General features: G+C 50.8%; 2 protein-coding genes across 3 annotated transcripts in view; one reads left to right on the plus strand and one right to left on the minus strand.

Moving 5' to 3' along the window:
• Window positions 1–22,144, minus strand: part of BCO1 (beta-carotene oxygenase 1) — a 176,180-nt gene that overhangs the window by 93,974 nt on the left and 60,062 nt on the right. For both annotated transcript variants that reach the window (XM_047836207.1, XM_047836208.1), the window contains exons 4-9: window positions 18,699–18,839; window positions 15,954–16,203; window positions 10,735–10,896; window positions 9,575–9,810; window positions 4,399–4,562; window positions 496–632 (exon numbers count right to left, since the gene is read on the minus strand). The gene's annotated coding sequence lies outside the window, so the exon portion shown is untranslated. The remainder of the gene's footprint in view (window positions 1–495; window positions 633–4,398; window positions 4,563–9,574; window positions 9,811–10,734; window positions 10,897–15,953; window positions 16,204–18,698; window positions 18,840–22,144) is intronic.
• The window catches only part of LOC125153186 (polycystic kidney disease protein 1-like 2), a 99,136-nt gene that overhangs the window by 35,907 nt on the left and 41,085 nt on the right, over window positions 1–22,144 (plus strand). The window contains exons 15-25 of the mRNA XM_047836085.1: window positions 896–1,041; window positions 1,706–1,900; window positions 4,681–4,812; window positions 6,136–6,318; window positions 7,731–7,855; window positions 8,845–8,971; window positions 9,624–9,755; window positions 13,448–13,670; window positions 14,245–14,438; window positions 18,646–18,876; window positions 21,636–21,737. Of these exons, the coding sequence (XP_047692041.1) occupies window positions 896–1,041; window positions 1,706–1,900; window positions 4,681–4,812; window positions 6,136–6,318; window positions 7,731–7,855; window positions 8,845–8,971; window positions 9,624–9,755; window positions 13,448–13,670; window positions 14,245–14,438; window positions 18,646–18,876; window positions 21,636–21,737 (1,790 nt within the window). The remainder of the gene's footprint in view (window positions 1–895; window positions 1,042–1,705; window positions 1,901–4,680; window positions 4,813–6,135; window positions 6,319–7,730; window positions 7,856–8,844; window positions 8,972–9,623; window positions 9,756–13,447; window positions 13,671–14,244; window positions 14,439–18,645; window positions 18,877–21,635; window positions 21,738–22,144) is intronic.

Below are 22,144 nucleotides of genomic sequence, written 5' to 3' on the forward strand. Positions count from 1 at the left end.
GTGGAATGCAGGGATGTTCAGATGGCTGTGACTGGGTCTGAACCTGTAGGGAGTCAATTCACGGAAGGAAACTAGGTTCCGTGTCGACCCTGCATCCCCCCCAGATGGAGGCCGGCTAGCTGCTCTAATTCCAACTGGTTGTTCCAACTGGTTGCTCACACAGGTGAGCAAAGGGGCAGGGAAGTGAAACCATGTAAAACTCAGCTGTGAGTTATAATTCAGTAACTTCATGATTGTCTGCACATTACAATGATTAGTGATTCCACTGAGGGGGGAGGTCTCCTTTAAGGATAGGAAAGATATGCATTCATTCATTCATTCATTCATTCATTCATTCAACAATAAATATTTATTACACGTCAGGCTCTTCCAGGTGCTAGATACATAGTAGTAAACTCCACAGGGCAAGTCCCTGACCTCCCTGTGTTACAATTAGTGGTGGAGACCGTTGGTAAATAAAGACATAGGACAGGGGCGCTGTTTAGATACACCAACCTGGGAAGGCCTTTGTACAGGAAGTGACTTTTGAGTGAGCTTCGATGTTTTGAGATAATTTTAAGATCGCCTCCTGCCCTCTTCTTCTTCCTCCTCCTTTTTGTAACTTGGTTGACCTCTTGAATTTCTTTGTAAACCTGTAAAGAGGATTTTTTTTTGAATTTTTTATGGATTCGAGTAAAATTAATCCAAAGTCACAGCAGCACGCAATTACCTACAGAGACTAGGGGATCAGTATAGATGGCTGTCGTCTCTCTGAAAGCACAGAGTCGTTAAGTGCTTGCCACATCTTTATGAGCTGTGGCTTCTGTGTCCTTGTCATCAGGGTCTACCTTGGTAGGTTTCCTGTCTCCCCAGGGCCTAGAGATGCCGCCCTAACTGTTCAGTTTCCATTTACCAGGTTCTTGTCTACACTGTGGCTCTGAACCTGCCCTCCAGTCAGTTTATCTGCCACTTGGAAAAGTAAACAATGACTTCATGCTGACAGTGGTCATTTTTGTGTCCAATCGGGCAGGGGACAAACAACAGGCCCATGCACTGGTGAAGGTAGGTGGCGGCAGCCTTTGTTTCTTTCCTGAGACAGCTTGCTACCCAACTGAACTTCCCCAAGAGGGTGGCTGGGTTGAAGGGAGCTAAGGGCATGACCATATGAATCACTGGTCCATTCATTCCTTCAACTAGTATTTTCAGAGCACCTGCTCTGTGCCAGGCCCTGGGGACACAGCTGTGAACATGGTCACTACCTTTGTAGATCTCATATCTCAGTGGCCAGAACAGTACCCTGGAGTAATGCCCTGGAGGCTTGGGCAGGAGGACCCAGAGATGAGTCAGACCAGTACCATCAGAGTCCAAAGGAAGGAGGGCCAAAATCAGCCATCAGGGCTACATGGCGGAGACTGGATTAAATCGGGGTGAATTTCAAGGGTGAGAGGCCAGGAGGAGCAGGAAGGGACTGGGGGAACTATGAGGAGGGCAGTGAGGGGGAAGCAGCGGCTTGCCCAAGGCTTGGTTTCAGTGGCCGTTGGATGCCTGCTACAAGCGGGCCCGGCTGCCCTCAGCCTCGGGAGAGACCCCAGGCCACGTGCAAAGCCTTCCCGTCTTGCTCTGGCCTGCCTTGTGGAGACTGCGACTTCAGGCTCCGGATTCTGGAACAAGGACTGGTGAGTTCAGGGCTCCCCTGCGCTGAGCATGTTTCCTGCTTCCCGGTCAGGTGGGACTTGGAGACACCCACGTTGAGAATGTGGCATTCCAGGCTGCAGTGGTGGAGAACATCACCACCGCTCTGCGAGGCGAACGGGACCCCGAGCGGCTCTTCCAGCTGGCCAGGGCTGTGGCATCGGTGCTGGACCAGGAGTGCCAGGGGCGGGGCTGCAGGCAGCTGCTGAACGTGGACATCAGACAGAAGGTGCTCAAGATGGGGCCCTTTTACACTGTCCACTGGGGCCCTGGAGTCTGGGGTGGGGAGTGGAATTTATGGAGCTGTGGAGAAGACTTTGGCATCTCCTGAGCTGTTGATGTCACCTCCCTCTTCTGGTCCTTTCACTAAGGGACCTGAAGTGATGGAAACCTGCTTTCCTTGCTCTTCCTGGAGTCAAAGCCTTCTAGGGAAGGAAGGAATTTAAGAGTCTTGCTCCAATCCCTCCTGTCAAAGGCGACAAAACCGAGGCCAGAGGAGAAAAGTAGCCTGGCCCCAGTCATATGGTTAATGGGTTGGGGTCAGACATTAGACGTCATCCCACTTCTGTCACTTTCCATCTATATTGTCACAGGCTGGTGAATGAACTTCTCTAAGCTTCAGGTTCGCCACTGGAAAATGGGGATGAGAAATAGTGTTTACCTGATAAGGTTAGGTCAAACCATTTGAAATTACCAACATTCAACCATTTTTAACCCACAAAATGGCCATTTCGTGTGTTACAACCTGACACGATAAACAACTATTGTAGGACATACGATTACCTCTACTCCTGGTGCCTGCTATATGAGTGCAGGCACGTGTGGGTGCAGGTACACACAGGTGCACGTGCACGCACACACACACACACGCACAGTAGCACATACACCTGCTGGACATGAAGAAGAAAAGAAAGACTTTTCTGGTTCCCTGAAGGGTTTGCAAGAAAAGTACTTAGCATGGTGCAGGACACGTGGTAAGGACTTAATACAAAGAAGTGGTGGTTGTCATAGTGATTACTTATAGATAAATGACATTTATTGAGCATCTACTAGGTGCTGCCGGCCCCAAGAGCTTCATGGATATGTAATCCTCATTAAAACCCTACAAGGTAAATGGTGAGATCCCCATCCATGTTACAGAAGAGGAAACAGAGTAAGAGAATTTGAACAGCTTGCCCAGGCCCACATTTCTAAGTAGGTGGTGAAGACGGGGTTCCAACACAGACTGGCTCTTCCCCAGTCTACCTCCCGCCCTCCCAAGCCTCTCACCCCTTCCCTGAGTTCACATTAGTACCTCCATACACCCCCACAACCCACCACCTGGTTCTCAATCTTGGTTGCTTTCACTCTGAACATTACCCATGGTAGACTTGCATTTGGATGTCCTGTGGTCCCCTGAGCACACAGACTAGGCAGCCCGACCCAGGGTCTCCTCATGAAAAAGTGGGGTCCTGGCAGCAGGCAGGTGTAAAACTCTAATGCGGTAACTGAGAAGACTTTAAGAAGGGCTCTGTTGATAAAAGTTGGGGCTCGGCCTGAAGTGAACAGAATCCAGAGGGAGCCGCTGCACGTGGAGGGGCTCCCTGGGACAAGCAGTGGCTTCTGAAGAATGAGGCCGTTGACCAGCCATAGTGGACTGGCAGGGAGGCACCAGGAGTATAGCTTCTAGCTCTCTCTCCTCCAGCCCTCTCATCTCCTGCTGCATGAGTCCACTGACAGAGTCAGGAGCCAGGGGCATCTCCATGGAAGCTACCTCCACGACAGTGACCAAGGAAGGAGGGAAGATCCACAGAGGCAAACATGACTTAACCTTCCAGAACATCTGACAAGAGTCCCCTCATATACTGGCCTTTTCTTTCCTCCATCCAAGCCATAGCCTGGAGGCATCCTGACTTAATAGCAGACAGGCTCAAACTCTGCAGCTGCCATGAAGGGCCATCAGACAGGTAGGCTGAGTGAGCCGTGAGGAGCAGGCCACAGAGGACTATTCACTCAGATCCGGGCTGTGCCAAGTGGTTGCCGCTCGCTTATCTAGAAACTCACAGCAAATTAAATGGATTAAAATGGGGCTCCTGGGTGGCTCAGTCACTTGAGCATCTGATTCTTGATTTTGGCTCAGGTCATGATCCCAGGGGTTGTGAGAACTCTGTACTGAGCAGGAAGCCTGCTTAAGATATTCTCTCTCTCTCTCTCCCCCTTCCTCTGCCCCTCTCCCCTGCTCATGCTCTCTCTAAAATAAAAAAAAGAAAGAAAGAAAAAGAAAAGAGAAAAACTTAGATGAATTAAAATGAAACAAAGTTTAAAATTCAGTTCTCCAGCTGCACTGGTCATGTTTCAAGGGCTCAGTAGTTGCATTCGGTGAGTGGATGGTGCAGAGACAGGACCTTCCATCCATGCAGAAAGTTCTATGGGGCACGCGCTGAAATTATATTCTTAGTTCTTGTGTGTAGCTATCAAGGCCGGCCCCTGGCCCCTGTAAGGGCTCTGTGGCTTAGGAGACACAGTCCCCAGAAGCCTCTCCACTCCTCCCTCCAACTTCAAAGCCAGCACCTCAACACCTTCAGACCCTTCGTTCCCTCCTCCCTCCCTCCCCAAATTTCCCCTCCTCACTTCCTTTTCCTTCCTCCCCGACCCTATTCTCCACCTCTGCCTCCACCCACACATCTCCTTCTCTCTGACCCTCCTACCTCCCTCTTACAAAGACCCCTGTGATGACAGTGGCCCCACCTGGTTAATCCAGATACACTCCCATCGCAGAACCTCTCACTTAATTAAAACTCCAAAGCGATTTTGCCAAAGTCCCTTTTGCCATGTGACGTGACACACTGACAGGTTTCAGAGATTAGGATGTGGACATCTTTGGGAGGCCATTCTTCTGCCCACCACACAACCTATGAAGCAAACAGAGGTCTGGGCTTTGGAAAACCCCAGATGAGCCTGGTCACTTGCTGTGACCCCCTAATCTTTCTGAGACAGAAATTACATTTCTTCTTCCTCCCTCTGCATCAGGTCAGAGAGCACATGCTGGGGTCACTGTCTGCGGTCACGGCCACCCTGGGGGACATGCAGAAGGTGCAAGGGCTGGCCCAGGTTCTGAGAGAGGTGACCCACCGCAGTGAGGAGCTCACACCCACGGCCCAGGTGAGTGAGGCCCCCTGCTGACCCGGGCCGAGCCATGGGACACACACCTCTGCAGTGGGTCACTGACGACCCTCCTCAGGTCGACGGTCCCTCAGTCACGGGGCCACCAAAGCTCCCACCATTTGGTTTCCAAGGGTCCTGCATGGGTGGTGCCCAGAAAGAGAAGACGTCCTCCCGCAGCCCCTATGTCTCATTCTGGTGTCCCAGCCGGGGTGCTCACACACCCCACTCCCCGACCTGCCAGTGGCACCCCAAGGGAGCAGCTGACTCTAATCACTGAGGGACACTCCAGTGTGTGCCCAGATCCTGCTGCTAACCCACCCATGTTCCCCGTAAATACACCACTGACGTCCAGCTGCCAGCCCCTGCCCTTCTTTCTTCTTCGACCCCCGCCCCACCAGCCCACTCTGCCTGCCCACACCTGCAATCCTTGCCTCAGGGTCTGCCTCTTGGAGAACTCAAATGAAATCACCATGCTCCCAGTGAAATGGTAGCCAAGGGTTCAAAATGGAGCCCTAAGCAGGGAGGGGAGAGCTACCCTGGCTGTGCTTCACCTACTGTCAGGAGGTGGAGCCCCTCACATTCTCCAGCCTGGAGCCAGCGAGGCTGACCTTTATTTCTGAGGCCACGATGCTTTTAACATCACACTTGCCATTTGCACACCCATTTGCTCATCCATCCGTTCCATACGCACGCATTGATTCGGTACCTGTGTACATCCGCCCCTCCATCCTTCCATTCGCTTATCCAGGCACTAATTTACTCATTCATTCAACAAATGCTTCCCGAGTGCCTAGTATATACCAGGTACTGTGCACACACCAGGCACTGAGAATTCAGCAAGTCACACAGACATAGCTTCTACCCTTGCGGCATTTTCAGACTACTGGGGCAGCAAGAATTTACACAAATACACACAGAACCACAAAACCGGAATAAGTGTCTTGCCCATTCATCTATCCATCTACCACCCACACATCCATCCAGCCACCACCCATCCATCCATCCATCCATCCATCCTTCCATCCATCCCCCCCAGTTAGGGAATGTTTACTGCTATGAGCTAGGCGTGTGCAAGGCACTCTGGAAAGACTCAGAGATCGACTAGGGTACTCTCCTGAAGGAACTTCGCACATTGTGGGAAGGAGAAGCTGACCTCAAGTGAGTGACACAGGCAGCCTGTGCAATGGGCCCAGATTTTCCCTAGTTTATCTCCCCGTCCTGCTCCCCTCTATTGCAGCCCTTGTCCTTGGAATGGTGCAGGGGCTGGTCTGGCTCAGGAGGGGCTCACGTTGCTTTCCCTTCCCCTTTGGGTGAGCCCAGCGGGAGGCCACCTGGGTTCTGCAGGATGCCAGTGAAGCTCTGCTGGCAGCAAGCTCCAAGGCCCATCCTGAGGACCAGAGGCGCCAGGCGGCCACCAAGGACCTGTTTCAGGCTGTGGGCAGTGTGCTGGCAGCTTCCCTGAGGGACGGACCGGAAAACCCTACCGGGGCCAACGGCAGCCAGGTAGGTGTTTCAGCCCAGATGCAGGCCTCCCGGCTACCACATGCCCCGCTCACACCAGCCTTTCTAGATGGGTCTTTCTCTTCATCTTGCAGATGAGGAAACTGAGACACAGGGGTTAAAGTCCTCTCTAGGGAACTGGGAGAAAAGTTCCAGAGACCAGAGCTTCTGGGAGCCAGTGTGGTATACTAGGCAGAGCACAGGCTTTGGAGCGAGGCAGCCTGAGTTCAAATCCTGCCTCTGTCACTTTCAAACCTTGAGACTTGGGCTGGGTGCATGATGACTCTCGGCCTCATTCCTCATCTGTAAACTGAGGCAACCTGCCACCTCCCAGATAAGCCACCAACTGGTGAGATCACACGTCCACCCTCCCGGTTCTCAAAACACAGAACGCTGTTAGAACAGAGGCAGCCTCTGGAGTGAGAACGGACGTGGCACTGTCTCATGCGGCCCCAGCGCCCTGACGGGCCACCAGGGGAAGGGCCTCCCAGGATGGCCTCACGATGGAGCTGAAGGCCCATCACCTTCACCAGGTGGGGCTGTGTCACGTCTACTCAGGAGCACACACACACACACACACACACACACACACACACACATTTATGTTCCAATACTTATACTCACACATACCCTCAAACACACATTCGTACGCAGACACACAATCACACAGATACTCACAAATACATACACACTTAAGTCTTTATATTCATGTCACCCTTAAATACATACGTTCGCATCCACTCAGTCATATCCTCTCTCTCACACACACACACACACGCACACGTGTAATCTGTGCCCCAATAGGAACTCTTTGCAAACATCCAGCCCTTCCCGGGTCCTTGACCTCAGTGAGCCCACATCCTCATCTGGGGGTTTGGGTGGGGTGAGCAGCAGTCCAAGCCCAGGTGACCCTGTAAAATGGCTCTGTCTGTGGCTTTCCATTTCCCCACAAATAAGACGTGGGCTGTGGGTGGACGGCAGGGTCGGACAGAGCAGCACAGAGAGGCACAGAGCGTGACAGCCTAGCGCACGGACTCAGGAGCCAGATGCCTCTCCACCTCACCGTTGAGTCCTGGCACTTGCCTTTTTCCACATGTGACCTCCACAAGTCACTCATCCTTTACGTGCCTTTGTTTCCCTGTCTGCCAAATGGGTAAGTGAGAGCACCTGCCTCACAGAGTTGTCGTGAGGATGAAAAGTGTTCACATAAGTGCTGGAATCCGTGCAAGTGTTACTCTTCATTCCCTACACAGCCTGGCGCTCAATGAACGGCAGTGTTGTCCCTTGCTCACTCCTCTGCGCGCCCCCCACCCCCTGCCCAGTCTCTGCTGAAGGCCCCACACTAGCCTGGTGACAGTGAGCAAAGGTGGCATATGGACACGGGTCACAGCAGCATCCCCTGCTTCCTCTTCCAGATGGCCACCGTGCCCCAGCTGCTCGATGTTGTGGAGCGAGTGCAGGCTGCCCTCCTGCTGGGGACACTGCCCGGGGGCCTCCCGGCCACTCTGGCTGCCCCTTCCATCTCCGTGTACACGAACAGGTAACCAGCAGCACTGGCATCCCCAAGACAGCCTGTCCCCTGACCTGGCTCGTTCCATAGCCACAGCCCGAGACCCTGTGACAGGCAGAGCCCAGGCAGCCAGCCTTGGAAGTGGGAGGGCTTTTCACCAAGAGAAGGTCCCCACGTTGGGTGCTTGTGCAGCGTAGGAGGGCAACGGCTGAGTCCGCACCCCGTCTTGGAGCCACCCACAAGTCCTGAGAGTTGGGTCATGTGGGAGCCATGCAGGCAGGGAGGCTGAATGAAGGGGGCCTGCCCACCTTTAACCACATCTGGGGTGTGCCTGGCCAAGCTCGGTGCTCTCCAGAGCTGTGGGCTGGATTCAAGAGCACTTGCCTTGGGAGTTTGTGGACCTGAGGATGCCCTCCATCCTGCATTCCTCCCCCTGACAAGCAAGGGCTGGACCACACTGCAGGCCCTGCTGGGACACCTGCAGTGAGCACCCTTCTCCGATTCTCCATGCCAGGGTTACCCTCCTGGGTCCCAGGGGCAATTTCCTGAAGCAGCACTCTGACCAGAGCTGGGGTCTGAAACCAGGTCCCCAATCTAATCAGATAGGACAATGGCAAGGGCCAGAGAAGATGGGGCTGGGAACCCATGATATCAGAGATCAAGTAGGTAGGGGAGCTAGGCCTGGAGAAATGCTCACATCAAAGCTCACTTATTCATTCAGCAAAGGATGTGTTGACCCCCACTGTGTGCCAGGCACTCTTGTTGGCACGGGGGGTGCGGCCTTAAACAAAGCTGGCTAAAGCCCTGTCCTCACAGTGTGGGGGGGGGGGGGCGGGGGGGTCGTCGGCTACCTTCCATGCTGTTCCATTGACACGAGCGTACAGAACCGCCTTTGGGGACTGAAGCAGAGCCGCCTGCTCTAATGGCGATACTGGGGTTCCCGGCAGAGCAAGAACTCTTCCTCTGACACTGACTTTCCTCTCTCTCTCCTGGCACCTCTGCTCTCGCCTTGTGGCCAGAATACAGCCCTGGAACTGGCGGGGCTCCTCTGTGCACACCGCTGCCACTCACTCTGCAACCTTTACCCTGCCCGCGGCCTCCTCCCTTGGCTCCATGGAGGCCAGCCAGGAGCCTGTGGACATCAGGGTAACAACAGTAATGCCCTCCTTGGGAGCAGCCCTTTACAGCTTCTATGGCATTTGCACTCGCATGCGTGTTTGCTCAGTTATGTTGATGACGGCCCTTTCAATTACACATATTACTATACCCATTTTACAGATGAGGCTCAGTGACCTGCCCGAGGCCACAAGCAAAATGGCAGGGCTGGGATGCAGACTCCCAAACCCATCCTTCTTCCACTGCGTGGTGGAACTTCCCCGGCAGCCTCGGTTCAATTAGTTCCTGGAAATAAAGTTCTTCGGACTTCCTTCCATAACCAGGAAACGGCAAGCCCAGGGCTCTTTTCACTCCCAAGTTAGGGCACATCTCTCTGTTCCTTCAGCCCCAACAAAGACAGACAAATATCTTTCTCTTGGGGACTCGCTGGCTTTGCCAAGAAAAAAGGCTCAGATGGTTTTACAGTCCAGCAGCTGCACAACTCTAGCGGGTCTGAGCAGGTCCTCAGCCTTCAAAGGCAGACACACACCCAGAAAGCCAGAACAACAGGGTCCCCCATTCACCCCATAGAGCAAGGGCCACTTGTCCAACCCATCTTGGGAAACCCTGTCATTCACACAGGGACGCAGTCACCTTCCAGCCTTCAGGGGCCTTGGCCAGCACTCTGTGTTCTTGGTTTCAGATGATGAGTTTCCCAACGAGCCCTTTCCCAGCCGGAAGTCACTTTGATGTCAGTGGAACTGTTGGTGGCCTCTGTCTGACCAGCCCCAGTGGACATCTCATACCCGTGAAGAATCTGTCGGAGAACATCGAGGTAGAACTTGGGGGTGCTTTCAGAAGTCAGGTGTCACTTCTGTTTTCTTCTTCAACTTGGTTGGGACCAACAGTTGATTAAAGAGGAGAATCATTAAGAATGGTCCATACCCTGTCTTACACGTTGTATTTTAACTTAAAGCTATAAATGTATATCATTGTCAATCCTGGGGTGTACAATTGAAACATTTCTTTCAATATGTTGATTGGAATTTTAATCATTTTCCTTACATTAACCACCCTTACATTGCAGGCTCTGAAATGTCTAATTTTCTCTAAAATGAAGCAAAAACATCAGGGTGCCTGGGTGGCTCAGTTGGTTAAGCATCTGACTTTGGCTCAGGTCATGATCTCAGGGTTTGTGAGTTCGAGCCCTACATCAGGATCTCTGCTGTCAGCCCAGAGCCTGCTTTGGATCTTCTGTCCCCCACCCCACCCCCCCCCCCCCCCCCCCGCCGACCTCTCTTGCTCGCTCAAAAATAAATAAAAACATTAAAATGAAGCAAAAATATAAGCGCACCATGGTGCAATACAAGATCAGATCCTCTTGAGGATCTCTTGAGATTTTAATGAGTTTTTTCCTAATCTAGTTTTCTCATCAATGACTAATTCAATACCAATGTTTAGCAATTCATCTTTCCTGTATCTCAAAGCATTCAGCTTAAGTTTTTATGCAAATAATTCTTTTCACACTAGTACTCTGTCACTTTATGTCACTCTGTGGAATATCTCATTAAAATTGACCTTTACAGGGGCGCCTGGGTGGCTCAGTCAGTTAAGCATCTGACTTCGGCTCAGGTCATGATCTCACACTCCATGAGTTCAAGCCCCGCGTCAGACTCTGTGCTGACAGCTCAGAGCCTGGAGCCTGCTGCAGATTCTGTGTGTGTCTCTCTCTCTGACCCTCCCTCATTCATGCTCTGTCTTTCTCTGTCTCAAAAAGAAATAAACATTAGAAAAAAAATTTTTTTTCAATTGACCTTTACAAACACATGTGGACATAAGCAGCTTTGGGATAAACACACGTGCCCACTGGTGAGCTCACACCTTGACTGGCAGGAAAGAGCTGTCATAGGCTGGGTTCTCTGGAAGCAGGTGCTGAGAAAGAGCTTGGGGTGCTAGATGTTTGCTGAGACCCACACCTGCAAAGAGGGAGGAAGGACAGCAGGACCAGGCAGAAGGAGGAGTCAGATCGCAACCCAGACCTCACAAAGCCCCTGTCAACTCAAGGGGGTGTGCCGTAGCAAGTACCAGCCATTAGAATGATAATAATCATTATTATTAATGATTATTAATCATATCATTAATTAGAATGATAATAATCAGGCTTAGTATTTTTTGTATGTTTTGATGTTTTGATATCTTAAAAATCTTGCTGGTGAGGAAGAAGTCTACACCTTTCATATGTAGACTAACCAACCCCAAGTCCATACCCCCAACAAGCCCCTTTATCTGACTCACACACCAAGTCAACATTTCCCCTGTCCTAAACCATCCCGAGGCCAGGTACCAGGCCACCAGATGAGACCATTCCTATAGTCCCAACCCTGCTGAAATCATCCAAATGGGCCTATCTGAAAACGGCTTACTCTGTCCTGCCGTGCCTTTCCCATGGAGATCCCAATAACGGCCCTGACCTGAGCTTTCCCCTGTGCCTGCCCCTGCCTCCTGACCCCTGTGGCCCTGCATGGCATGGTAGTCCCCTCCTCTTAGGAAATGTAAGTCACAGATTCTTTCAATGGCACTGGCCCCTCCATATCAGCACTCAGTCGCCTCCATAAATTAAAATCCCTCATGTACAAATGAGACAGATGTCCCACAGCAGGCTGCTAAGTCTTGGCCTCATACCCCCTCTTTGCCCCCTGGATGCAGGAAGCCCCAGGGAGGGTGTGCCTCAGACGAGGTGGAGCTCTGCAGCTGGGACCGACCCTGAAGGAGCTGACAGCTGGAGCCTGTCTGTGAGTGGGGAGCAGGCCCTTCCTGGAAGGGGGCACATGGTGGTCCATGCCCATGTCTAACACACAAGACCACCGGAAATAAGAGTGCACAGTGGGCATCAATCAGTCTGTTTTAAGAAGGGAACACAGAGCATCAGTTAATGGAGAATGGTTATGAGAACTTCTAACATATTAGTAATAGCAGAATAATGATAGCTGCTAAGTTTTTAGTATTACTCTGTATCTGGCACTTGGCTAAGTATTTTGTATGTAATATCATTAAAAATTTTTTAATGTTTATTTGTTTTTGAAAGAGAGACAGAGAGAGAGCGCACGCACGCACAAGTGGGGGAGGGGCAGAAAGTGAGGGAGACACAGAATCCAAAGCAGGCTCCAGGCTCTGAGCTGTTAGCACAGAGCCCAATGCAGGGCTCAAACTCACCAACTGCAAGATCATGATGTGAGTTGAAGTTGGACATTGAACCGACTGAGCCACCCAGGTGCGCCCCCCCTGCCCCCGCTTTAAAAAAAATTTTTTTTTTAAATGTGTGATATCATTTTTTAAAAGATTTTTTTGCACTAAATGCTTATTTATTTATTTATTTGGGGGTGGGGGAGGGGCAAAGAGAGAGATGGGGAGAGAGAATCCCAGGCAGGCTCCATGCTTCCAACACAGAGCCCGACGCGGGGCTTGAACCCACAAACCGTGAGATCGTGACCTGAGCCAAAACCAAGAGTCGGATGCTTAACGGGCCACCCAGGCACCCCCAAAATATTTTATTTTTAAGTTATCTCTACACCCAACGTGCGGCCTGAACTTACAACCCTGAGATCAAGAGTCACGAGCTCCACCGACTGAGCCAGCCAGGCGCCCCATGTATGCGATACTATTTTTAATACCCTGAATGAGTCTACGTGGTCTACTGATGACAAGGAAGCAGAGGCTCCGAGTGGCCTGTTAACTGGCTGGAGGTCCCACAGCTGATATAGGACAGAGCCAAGATCCAAACAGAGGTCTCTCTGCCTCTCTGGCCTGTGCTCCTAACTTAGACACTTCACTTGCTTCACACCATCGTCAACATGACCGTAGTTCACACAGCACACTTGAGCGAATGAGAAAAACTCTGTCCTCTTTCTGTACGGATGCAGCCCAGTCCTTGGTATGCAGTTTGATGAGTGTGGTGGGTGAATAACAGCCCCCCGGGATGTCCATATTCTCATCCCTGAGCCTGTGGATTTGCCGCCTTACATGGCCAAGGGGACTTTGCAGGTGTGATTAAGTTAAGGATCTTGAGATAGAGAGATGACCCTGGATGATGTGGGTGGGCCCAGTGGCATGCCAGCTCCTTACAAGAGGCAGAGACAGGGAGAGTTAACTACAGAAGACAAAAGGCTGATCTAATGACAAAAGCAAGAGGTTGGGGTGATGTAAGGAGGGTCCCTGAGCCAAGGGACACGGCACCCTCAGAAGCTGGAAAAGCCAAGGCTCTCTCCTAGAGCCTCCAGACGGCATCAGCCCGCCAACCTTAGCCCCGTGGAACTGATTCTGGACTCCTGGCCTCCAGAACTGTAAGACGGCAGATCTGTGGTATCATAAGCACCAAGATAAGCAGCCCCAGGAAGCAGATAAGATGAGCACAGCAGAGTGGATCTCGGTTCCCCGGGCACTCACCCTGCCCTGCTCTGCACAGCAGCCCTGATGCTTACTGGCACTCCCATCCCGGCACACCCCTGATGTGACTGTTTCTGATGACAGATCCTGCTGCCCCGGCTTTCAAAAGGACACAGTGAGCCAACTGTGTTAAACTTGACCAGTCCTGAAGCTTTGTGGGTGAACCTGACTACAGATGGCGCAGCTTTGGGGATCCAGCTGCACTGGAGGCCTGATATCCCACTCAAGCTCAGCCTGGGCTACGGCTACCACCCCAATGAGACCAGCTATGACGCCAAAGTTCACCTTCCGCCAACAGCTGCTGCAGGTAATCCATCAACTGGGCCAGCTTCTTGGGCAGTGGGGAGAGGGTAACCAACTTAAAACTTGAGAATCAGAAGCCATGGGGAAAAAAAAACTTTTTTTGTTACATTAAACGCCTATTTTTTGGTGTTATTACTACTACTACTACTACTACTACTGTTATCATCAGTATTATTTATTATCTGGCAACATTAAGTGAGCACCTACTAAACACCCTGAACTGATATGCACTTACAGAACTAACTTCACTGCAATCCTCATTACAACCCTTGGGATGGGCACTATGGACATTTCCTCTTGCCAGATAAGAACAGAGAGGTTAACTGGTACAAAGTCACACAGCCAAGAAGGGACAGAGTCAGAATTTGAGCCCTCATCTACCTTACTTGGCAGTCGTGCTGACTTGGGAGTGCCTCCTATTCTCTGCTCCAGATCTCAAGGGAAGAGGGCTTTCTTAGGATATCAGGGAGACCATCAGGGTCAGCTCCCCTGGCCAGTCACCTTGGTCTTTCTCTCCCATGACATTAGCCCCAGTCTCCACAAGGCTTTGGGCTGACCTGGAGCCCTCTCTCTTGCAGATGGACTGTCCACGTGGATTCTGAACCCAGAGGACCTGCATTTTGGAGAAGGCATCTACTATCTGACTGTGGTCCCCGAGCCTGACCTGGAGCTAGCCCCCACCAGGGACCTCACAGTTGGCATCACCACCTTCCTGTCCCACTGTGTGTTCTGGGATGAGGTCCAGGGGACTTGGGACAACTCTGGGTGCCAGGTAAGGAGAGGACACAAAGAAGAAGACACAGCAAGCTTGGTTGGGTGTGTCCAACTCATTTGGGGTCCCCTTTCAGTGCCTCTCGTGGCTGTTCTGCACCCCTCTACAGTGTCTTTGCATATGCTGTTCCCTAGGCCTGGAATGCCCCTCCTCCCCCAGTATGGTTAACTAGACCCTGCCTCCAGTATCACTGCCTTGAGAAAACTGTTCTTAACCCCCGGGCAAGTCGGATTTTCTGCTGTAAGCTCTCCCAGTACATACATCCATTCCTCCATAGCACTAAACACAGCACTAAGCCATTTCATATCTACTCAGGAGGTCACTGGGATGATGTCTATTCCCTCAGTGCACAGGAGCCCCATTAGTCGGGAACAGTGTGCTTTGCTCACCACTGAGAACAAATGACCATTGAATGACTGGACATTCATCGCTAAGGAACTGAACTCAGAGTCCTTTATTCCATGCCAGGTGCTGTGTTCCGTGCTTTACTTGTATTACCTCATCAGACCTCCACAATAACCCTCTAAGAGAGTAGGAATTCCCATTCTAAGGTGGTAAAACAAAGGCTCAGGAAAGTCAACAAATTTACCCCCAGATCCCTTGCCTAGTAGGTGGGAGAGCTGGAACTCAGACCCAAGCCCGTCTGTCTCCAGCGCAGGAGCCTTCTGTGAGATGCAGCACTGCTTGCCCAGCCCCCGACCCAGTCTCGCCAAGCCCCTGGATGGCACATGGCTCTATTAATTGCAACCAAATCCCTGTCTCAAGTCAGCTCAGCTCTGCCCATGACAGTGTCCAGACATTAGCTCTGAGGTCATCAGAGGCCATCTTTCATGCATCAGTGTTCCTCTTCCGCCTTCCATGCCTTTGATCTGCTGTTCTCTCCCTGGGCCAAAGGCCCTTTATACCTACCCTGCATGGAAAACTCCTGTGCTATTCACCCTTCCATCTCCCACTCCAATGTCACCTTCTTGGAAGCATCCAGACATCGGGACTCTCCCTTTCTGGACTTCCACAGCATTTCATACTCTCCCCCAAACAGCAACCTCCACATCTAGCTGAAATTTATCACATACCTGTCTCCATCTAATAGACCGTACCTTCTTTCATTTATTTAACAAATATTTGCCGTGCGCGAGGCAGTGGGGATATAATGGTTGTATTATACCAGTTATATATTTGCCGTGCGCGAGGCAGTGGGGATATAATGGTTATATTATACCAGTGAGCTCTCAGTCCAGCAGAGGACACAGCCAAGAAGCAAATGCCACACACAATCAAATGACAATGGTCACAAGTAGTGTAAGAAGCCAGGCCCCAGCAGAGCCACAGAAGGGAACTCAGACCCAAGCTCCTTCCGGCTTTGTTTCTGCTATAACTTCAGCTCCCTTGTCAACTCCTGCCCTGGCTTCTGGCCACCACACAGAGGGAGTTCCCCAAAGTGCCAGGAAGAAACGGGTGCATCGCAACGTCCAAGAGACAACATGTTCCCCGTGCCCGCAATAGAGCCCTTTGTACCTCGTGAACAAGGCCCTGGATGTGCTGTGACCTTCCCCGCGTCCTCACTCCCGGCAGCTGTTTGATGCCCACGCTGCTGGCCTGGAGTGCCCGGCAGGCTGTCCTCAGAGGCCCGAGGCTCAGAAAGAGGGATGGTGTAGCCGATGGGGGCGTGGGCTGTGCTGTTGGACAGACTTGGGTCCAATTCCACTTCATCAGGACTGGGCAGGTGACTTTGGGCAGGTTGCCGTACCTCTCTCAGCTTTCCCATCTGAAAATGGGGATACAAGCTGGTTACCACTTACAGTTGGGGCAGGGCCTGGACAGGAATAGGGGGATCAAGTAGTTAGTGTGGGGTCTGGCACAAGTGAGTGCTCCACAGAGTCAAATGGTTGCTGTGTTGAACAATCTGAACACGGAGAAGACAAAACTATATAAAATGGAAATCAAGGAGACAATGAACATGGGACTTGGGTGGCGGTTGGGTTGGGGGAGCATGAGGACAGCCCAGGGGAGGACTACTTATCTAACTGTAAGTTATTGGAAAGTTCCTAGCTTTCGAGTAGGGTAGGGGGTTCTCAGGACTTATTATGTTATTGAAAATATACACCTACTAATACATGCGTACATGAATGCGGGACATACAAAAGTCAGATGTGGGAGTGTGTCGTGGACGAAAAGTTATATGAATCCAATATATACGCGATGCTCATTATATAGAAGTAGATACAGACAGCTATAGCTATAGCTATAGATAAAGATCCCTGGGGAGCCATAAATAAGTAAATGGGTGGAAAGACAGCACCAAATTCTCTAAATGGCTAAAGAAAGCTCCAAGTCTGTAGACCGCAGACCTTCTCAAGGGGTAAAAGCAGAATTATTCCAAGGGGGCTGAGAATCTGTATTCCTGTGCAACTACTTTAGCAAGGGTATGCGCAGATTTATTCCCGGAGTTCAAGAGACTCTCACGCTGGAAGGGTTGGGAAAGCCCGGGAGGACAAAGATGTAGGCATAAAAAGCCTGGTCCCTGGGCACCCAGCGCTGAGATGGTCTTGTCAGTGGCACCTGCTTGGTTTCTTCTCTGAAACCATCTCCACTCCTTCCGAGTGCCCCAGGAGTTCCCATAAGGCCCACAGCTGCATGACAATCGCTGACCAGGATTGGGAAACAGTGAGAAAAACAATGAAGCAAACACGGAACTAAGGGCCATGTGAAATCTGTCAATAAACACTTGGTGTCATGCCCATGTGACCCCTCTGTTGGGTGGCTTGTTAAGGAAAAGAGACAAGAGTTACCTGCTGGGGCAGTTTGGGCTGCAGCAGGTCCTTCCTCATGCGCTGAGCTGAGGGGAGAACTTTCTGCATGCCAGTGTTTCCTGCTCCCCACCCCTCCCACCTCACCACCTCCTGGTAGACCCTGAAGTGAAAAGTGGCACTGAGTTGTGGGGTTGAACATAATCTCTGCCCACCAAATGGCCCGGGGTGGGTAACTGAAAGTTGACAGAAGGATTTAGGAAAGGACTTAAGTGCAAGGTGTGAATTAAGAACACAGATGGGGGTCCCCAGCCCTGGTCCATTCCTGTCTCCACCCCACCCCTGGCCCCAATGTTATGGTCCTGTACCACAGGGGACCATGTACCCAAGCTCCATCCACACACCTTGCCCCCCATAGCCACATCCTGCCACCCTCATGCCCAAGGGTGGGCACACCGGTGGCCAGTCCACCAGAGAAGAGTGATCCTGAGGAACAGGGCTGTGCAGGCCCTAGAAGCAAGGGATTCCAGGCCCAGGTCCCCAAACCATCGTCTAGAAGGGGGAATCCCAGGGCCAGGACTAGGGTAAAACAAGTGAGACATCTATGGTGCAAAATTTAAGGAGGGCTTCATCCTCAGGGTCACCTAGAGCCTTTCCCTAGACACGGTGAGTGCTATGTGCTGTGGTGCGCACGTCCCTGGGGCCCCCTGACTCCCTGTCTTGTGCAGACAGGTGCTGCCTGAGGACAGCTAGAGCAGCGTGCACTCAAAGCATGAGCCCAGGCGAGGGGCCCCTGGTGCCTGAACCTAAGAGGGGTGAAATTTAGGGAGCGCATTCTTGGTGCTAAGACACCAATTCAGGATTTAAACATTTGCCCTTCCCTTTTCTTTACATGATTCCCCAGTATCAGTTTTTTGGTTTTTTTGTGTTTGTTTTTTATCTTCAGTGTGAGATGACCGACCACCCTAGCGTGTCCCAGGACTTGGGACTTTCATTTTTAGAAATAGATAAGTCCCTGGAAACCTGAGATGAGCTGATTACCCTGGATGGCCTCTCAGCACCTAACCTATTGCCTGGCATAGATTTTGCACTCAATACATATCTGTCCAATGAGTGAGCATCGGGCGGAGAATGTAATGGAATCATGTGCACCAAAGTTGTGACAATGGCTGCTAATGGAAGGTGGGGAACAGAGGGAACTTCGCCTTCACCCGTAATAGTTCTTTAAAAGGGCAAAGATGACTCATGAGATACAAGGTGCCCACTGAGAATGACGGGTACAAAGATACTTGTTATAGATAATATTGTTGACATTTAAAGATTTTTAGCTAACTAAAAAATCTCAAGAGAATCCTAGAGCTGGTCTCCCCAGGCCTCCTCAGGGAACTTTCCACCTCCCTTGGGCTTTAGTGAGCCAGAGACGTGCTGGCATTCCTACCAGGGCCTCTTTGGGGTTGCAGGTGGGGCCACGGACCACCCCCTCCCAGACACACTGCCTCTGCAACCACCTCACCTTCTTTGGAAGCACGTTCCTGGTGATGCCCAATGCCATCGACGTCCGCCAGACCACCGAGCTCTTTGCCACCTTTGAAGATAACCCCGTGGTTGTGACTACCGTGGGCTGCCTCTGCGTGGCCTACGTGTTGGTGGTGATCTGGGCAAGGAGGAAGGACGCTCAGGATCAGGCCAAGGTGAGGTTGCATGGTCTGCAGGAATGGGAGGAAGGAGCAGGGGGTGTTCCCTTGCAGGAACTTCAGGGGATGGAGCTCAGGTGGGGAGCCAAAGGGCCAGCAGCAAATCCAGGTCATCCCAGGCAAGCCAGCTTCTCAGCCTCATTATATATAAGATGTCCATTCTCATCAAATTGTCAGGAGGATTATTCTACTGACCATTTATTGAGGATTTACTAAATGCCAGTGATTATCCCATTTAATGCTCACTTCACCTCTAAGAAGAAGATTGAGAGGCCCCAAGACCAACCTCAAGTTCAGCAATTTGCTGGGAAGACTCTTCAGAATTCAGAAAAGCTGTGATACTCATGACTATGATTTATTGCAATGAAGGATGCAGATGAAAATCAGAAAAGGGAAGAGTTCAGGAGAGATCTGGCAAGAGCTTCCGACTACTCCCCCAGGAGAGCTGTATGGACAGATGGCATTCTCTAGCAATGGCGTGTGACAGTTCATACGAAGCTCACCGGAGCCCTGGGGTCCAGGGTTTAATGGGGAGTCAGCCACAGACATATGGAGTGCCCAGTGAGTAACTGAGGTCAGTCACTCAGTCTCCAACAAATCACCTATCATCACCACCACCACCCAGAGGTCAGACTGATACAGCATGGCCCAAAGCCCTCATCATAAATCAGACTGTTAGCAGAGACTACTTGGTGTGGACCAAGGTATTCAAAGACACTCATCACTTGGGGCGCCTGGGTGGCTCAGTTGGTTAAGCGACCGACTGTGGCTCAGGTCATGATCTCACAGCTCGTGAGTTCGAGCCCCGCGTCAGGCTCTGTGCTGACAGCTCAGAGCCTGGAGCCTGCTTTGGATTCTGTGTCTCCCCCTCTCTCTACCCCTCCCCTGCTCATGCTCTGTGTCTCTCCATCTCTCAATAATAAATAAACGTTTAAAAAAAAAAAAGACACTCATCATGCAGGAGATTCCAAGCACTCAGGGGTTATCTTTCAAGAGCTGGCCAAGATCCAGGTCTTTCTTTGAAATGTGCAGGGTATGGACAACCCGGGCCTTCTGAGTCCACCCTTAACCGGACGGTGCCTCTATCACCTTACAAAGGAAAAGACCAAAGATCAGGGAGGGCAACTAACTGATCCCAAGTCACCTCCAAGAAGCCAGAATTCAGACCCAGATCTGCCTGACCATAAAACAGGTCTGAGGATAGAAACGAGAAAAACAAATTGCCAACAACAAAGTTCTGATTACTTTTCTAACATGTGCACTGTATCTGACATTTAAGGAGCCTTCAGTAAAATTCTGAGTGTCTGAGTGAGCACATAAATGCTTGCAAGGATGCACTATCACAAAGTTCTGAAATATTCTCCATTTCCCGCCCTCCCCACACACAGCAACACCTCTCAGGATGTGAAGGTGGCACAAAGCTTAATAAGCTCATAGTTACAGCATTTATACTGCTGTCTTCAATTCACACGAGGGATTCAACATTAATACTTTAAGCGCCTCCCGTGTTGCTTGGTTCCCAAGAAAGAGACTCTGCAGCGGAGCTGAGTGTGCAGGGTGTTTCACAAGGAGTGCCTGCGCTCAGCCCTGGAAAGGGAGGGAAGGAGGCAGGAAGAGCACAAAGAGAAGCAGCACTGTCCACAACAGCCAAAGTACGGAAAGAGCCCAAGTGTCCACCGAAGGATGAATGGACAAAGAAGATGCGGTGTGTAAGGACAATGGAGTATCACTCGGCAATGAAAAAAAAGGAAATCTTGCTATTTGCAACTATGTGGATGGAACTGGAGGGTATGATGCTAAGCAAAACGAGTCAGAGAAAGACAAATACCATAGGACTTCACTCATGAGGACTTGAAGACACAGAACAGATGAACACAAGGGAAGGGAAGCAAAAATAACATAAAAACAGGGAGGGGAACAAAACAGAAGAGACTCTTAAGTATGGAGAACAAACAGAGGGTTGCTGGAGGGGTGGTGGGTAGGGGGATGGGCTAAATGGGGAAGGGGCACTAAGGAATCTACTCCTGAAATCATTGTTGCACTATATGCTAACTAATTTGGGTGTAAATTAAAACAATAAAAGTAAAAAGGAAGGAAGGAAGGAAGGAAGGAAGGAAGGAAGGAAGGAAGGAAGAGAGAGAGAGAAAGGGAAGCTGGGCTGGGAGCTCCAGAGATGCCCTGCGTTGGGTCGAGATGCCCAGGTCTTGAGCATGCCCAGATACCACATCAATCTGCCATCGCGCGTCAGCCTCCCCAGGAGGGCATATGACCTCAGTAGAGGTGGCTGTCACATCCCAGACAACTGGAGCAGACAACCGTCCACTGCTGGGAGATCTGGACGGCTCACCACAGAGCCCACTGCAACCTCTAGTCCAGCTTTGTTTTGTTTTGCTGCTAAACCACCTTAGCCTCCCTTCCTTTTAAATTCCCTTAGAGTCCCAATCTGGTTACCAATGTTAGAAATTCTAGATAAACAGAGTTGGTATCATTCACCAGATCAAACACTGAACGTTCTCACCTTAATACCACGTTCATTTCCAGTTTGACTACTTTGAGTCCTATTTAATATGAAATGCATTTTGTACTATTTTATTTTAAAAGTTTTTTATTTTACTTGTTCTCACCCAATGGAATGAATAAATAACATACACAATTTTGCTCTCTTCCCTTGTCATGAATGCCCAGCTCGCTCTTGGCTGCTGTGTAGTGCATGAACCCACTGAACAGGGCCCTCCTAACGTCATCCTTCTGTCCAGGTGAAGGTCACAGTGCTGGAGGACAACGATCCCTTTGCCCAGTACCACTACCTGGTGACAGTCTACACTGGAAACCGGAGAGGGGCAGCCACTTCCTCGAAGGTACCTGTCCATGCAAGACTCCCCACCCCCCCCGCCCCGGTTGATCAGTGTGTCCCTCCCAGCAAAGCCCTTGCTGGCCCACTGTTGAGTCACGTTAGCATAGTGAATACGGTATTGTAGGATTTTTTTTTCTCTTCTCATTTTTTTACAGGAAAGAATCTTTTTGGCAAACAAAACATCACCCCAAGCCCCAATATTTAAAAAGATAAAGTAGGAACTTGTTAAGGGAGAGATGGGGCCTAGCACTATGACACTGGTCATCTCCCTTATCCCTATCAAAGAATAACTCAGACAGTTAGTAACCTGCATGCAAATTTGCTCACATAAGAAGAGTCAGCAAACTGTTATCAATGGGTAGAGAGAAAACAAAATTCTTCAGAGAGAAGGGAAAAAGGAAAGAAAGGAAC

This window comes from Prionailurus viverrinus, chromosome E2 (genome assembly GCF_022837055.1).
Source record: "Prionailurus viverrinus isolate Anna chromosome E2, UM_Priviv_1.0, whole genome shotgun sequence".
In the NCBI taxonomy this organism is placed as follows: Eukaryota; Metazoa; Chordata; class Mammalia; order Carnivora; family Felidae; genus Prionailurus; species Prionailurus viverrinus.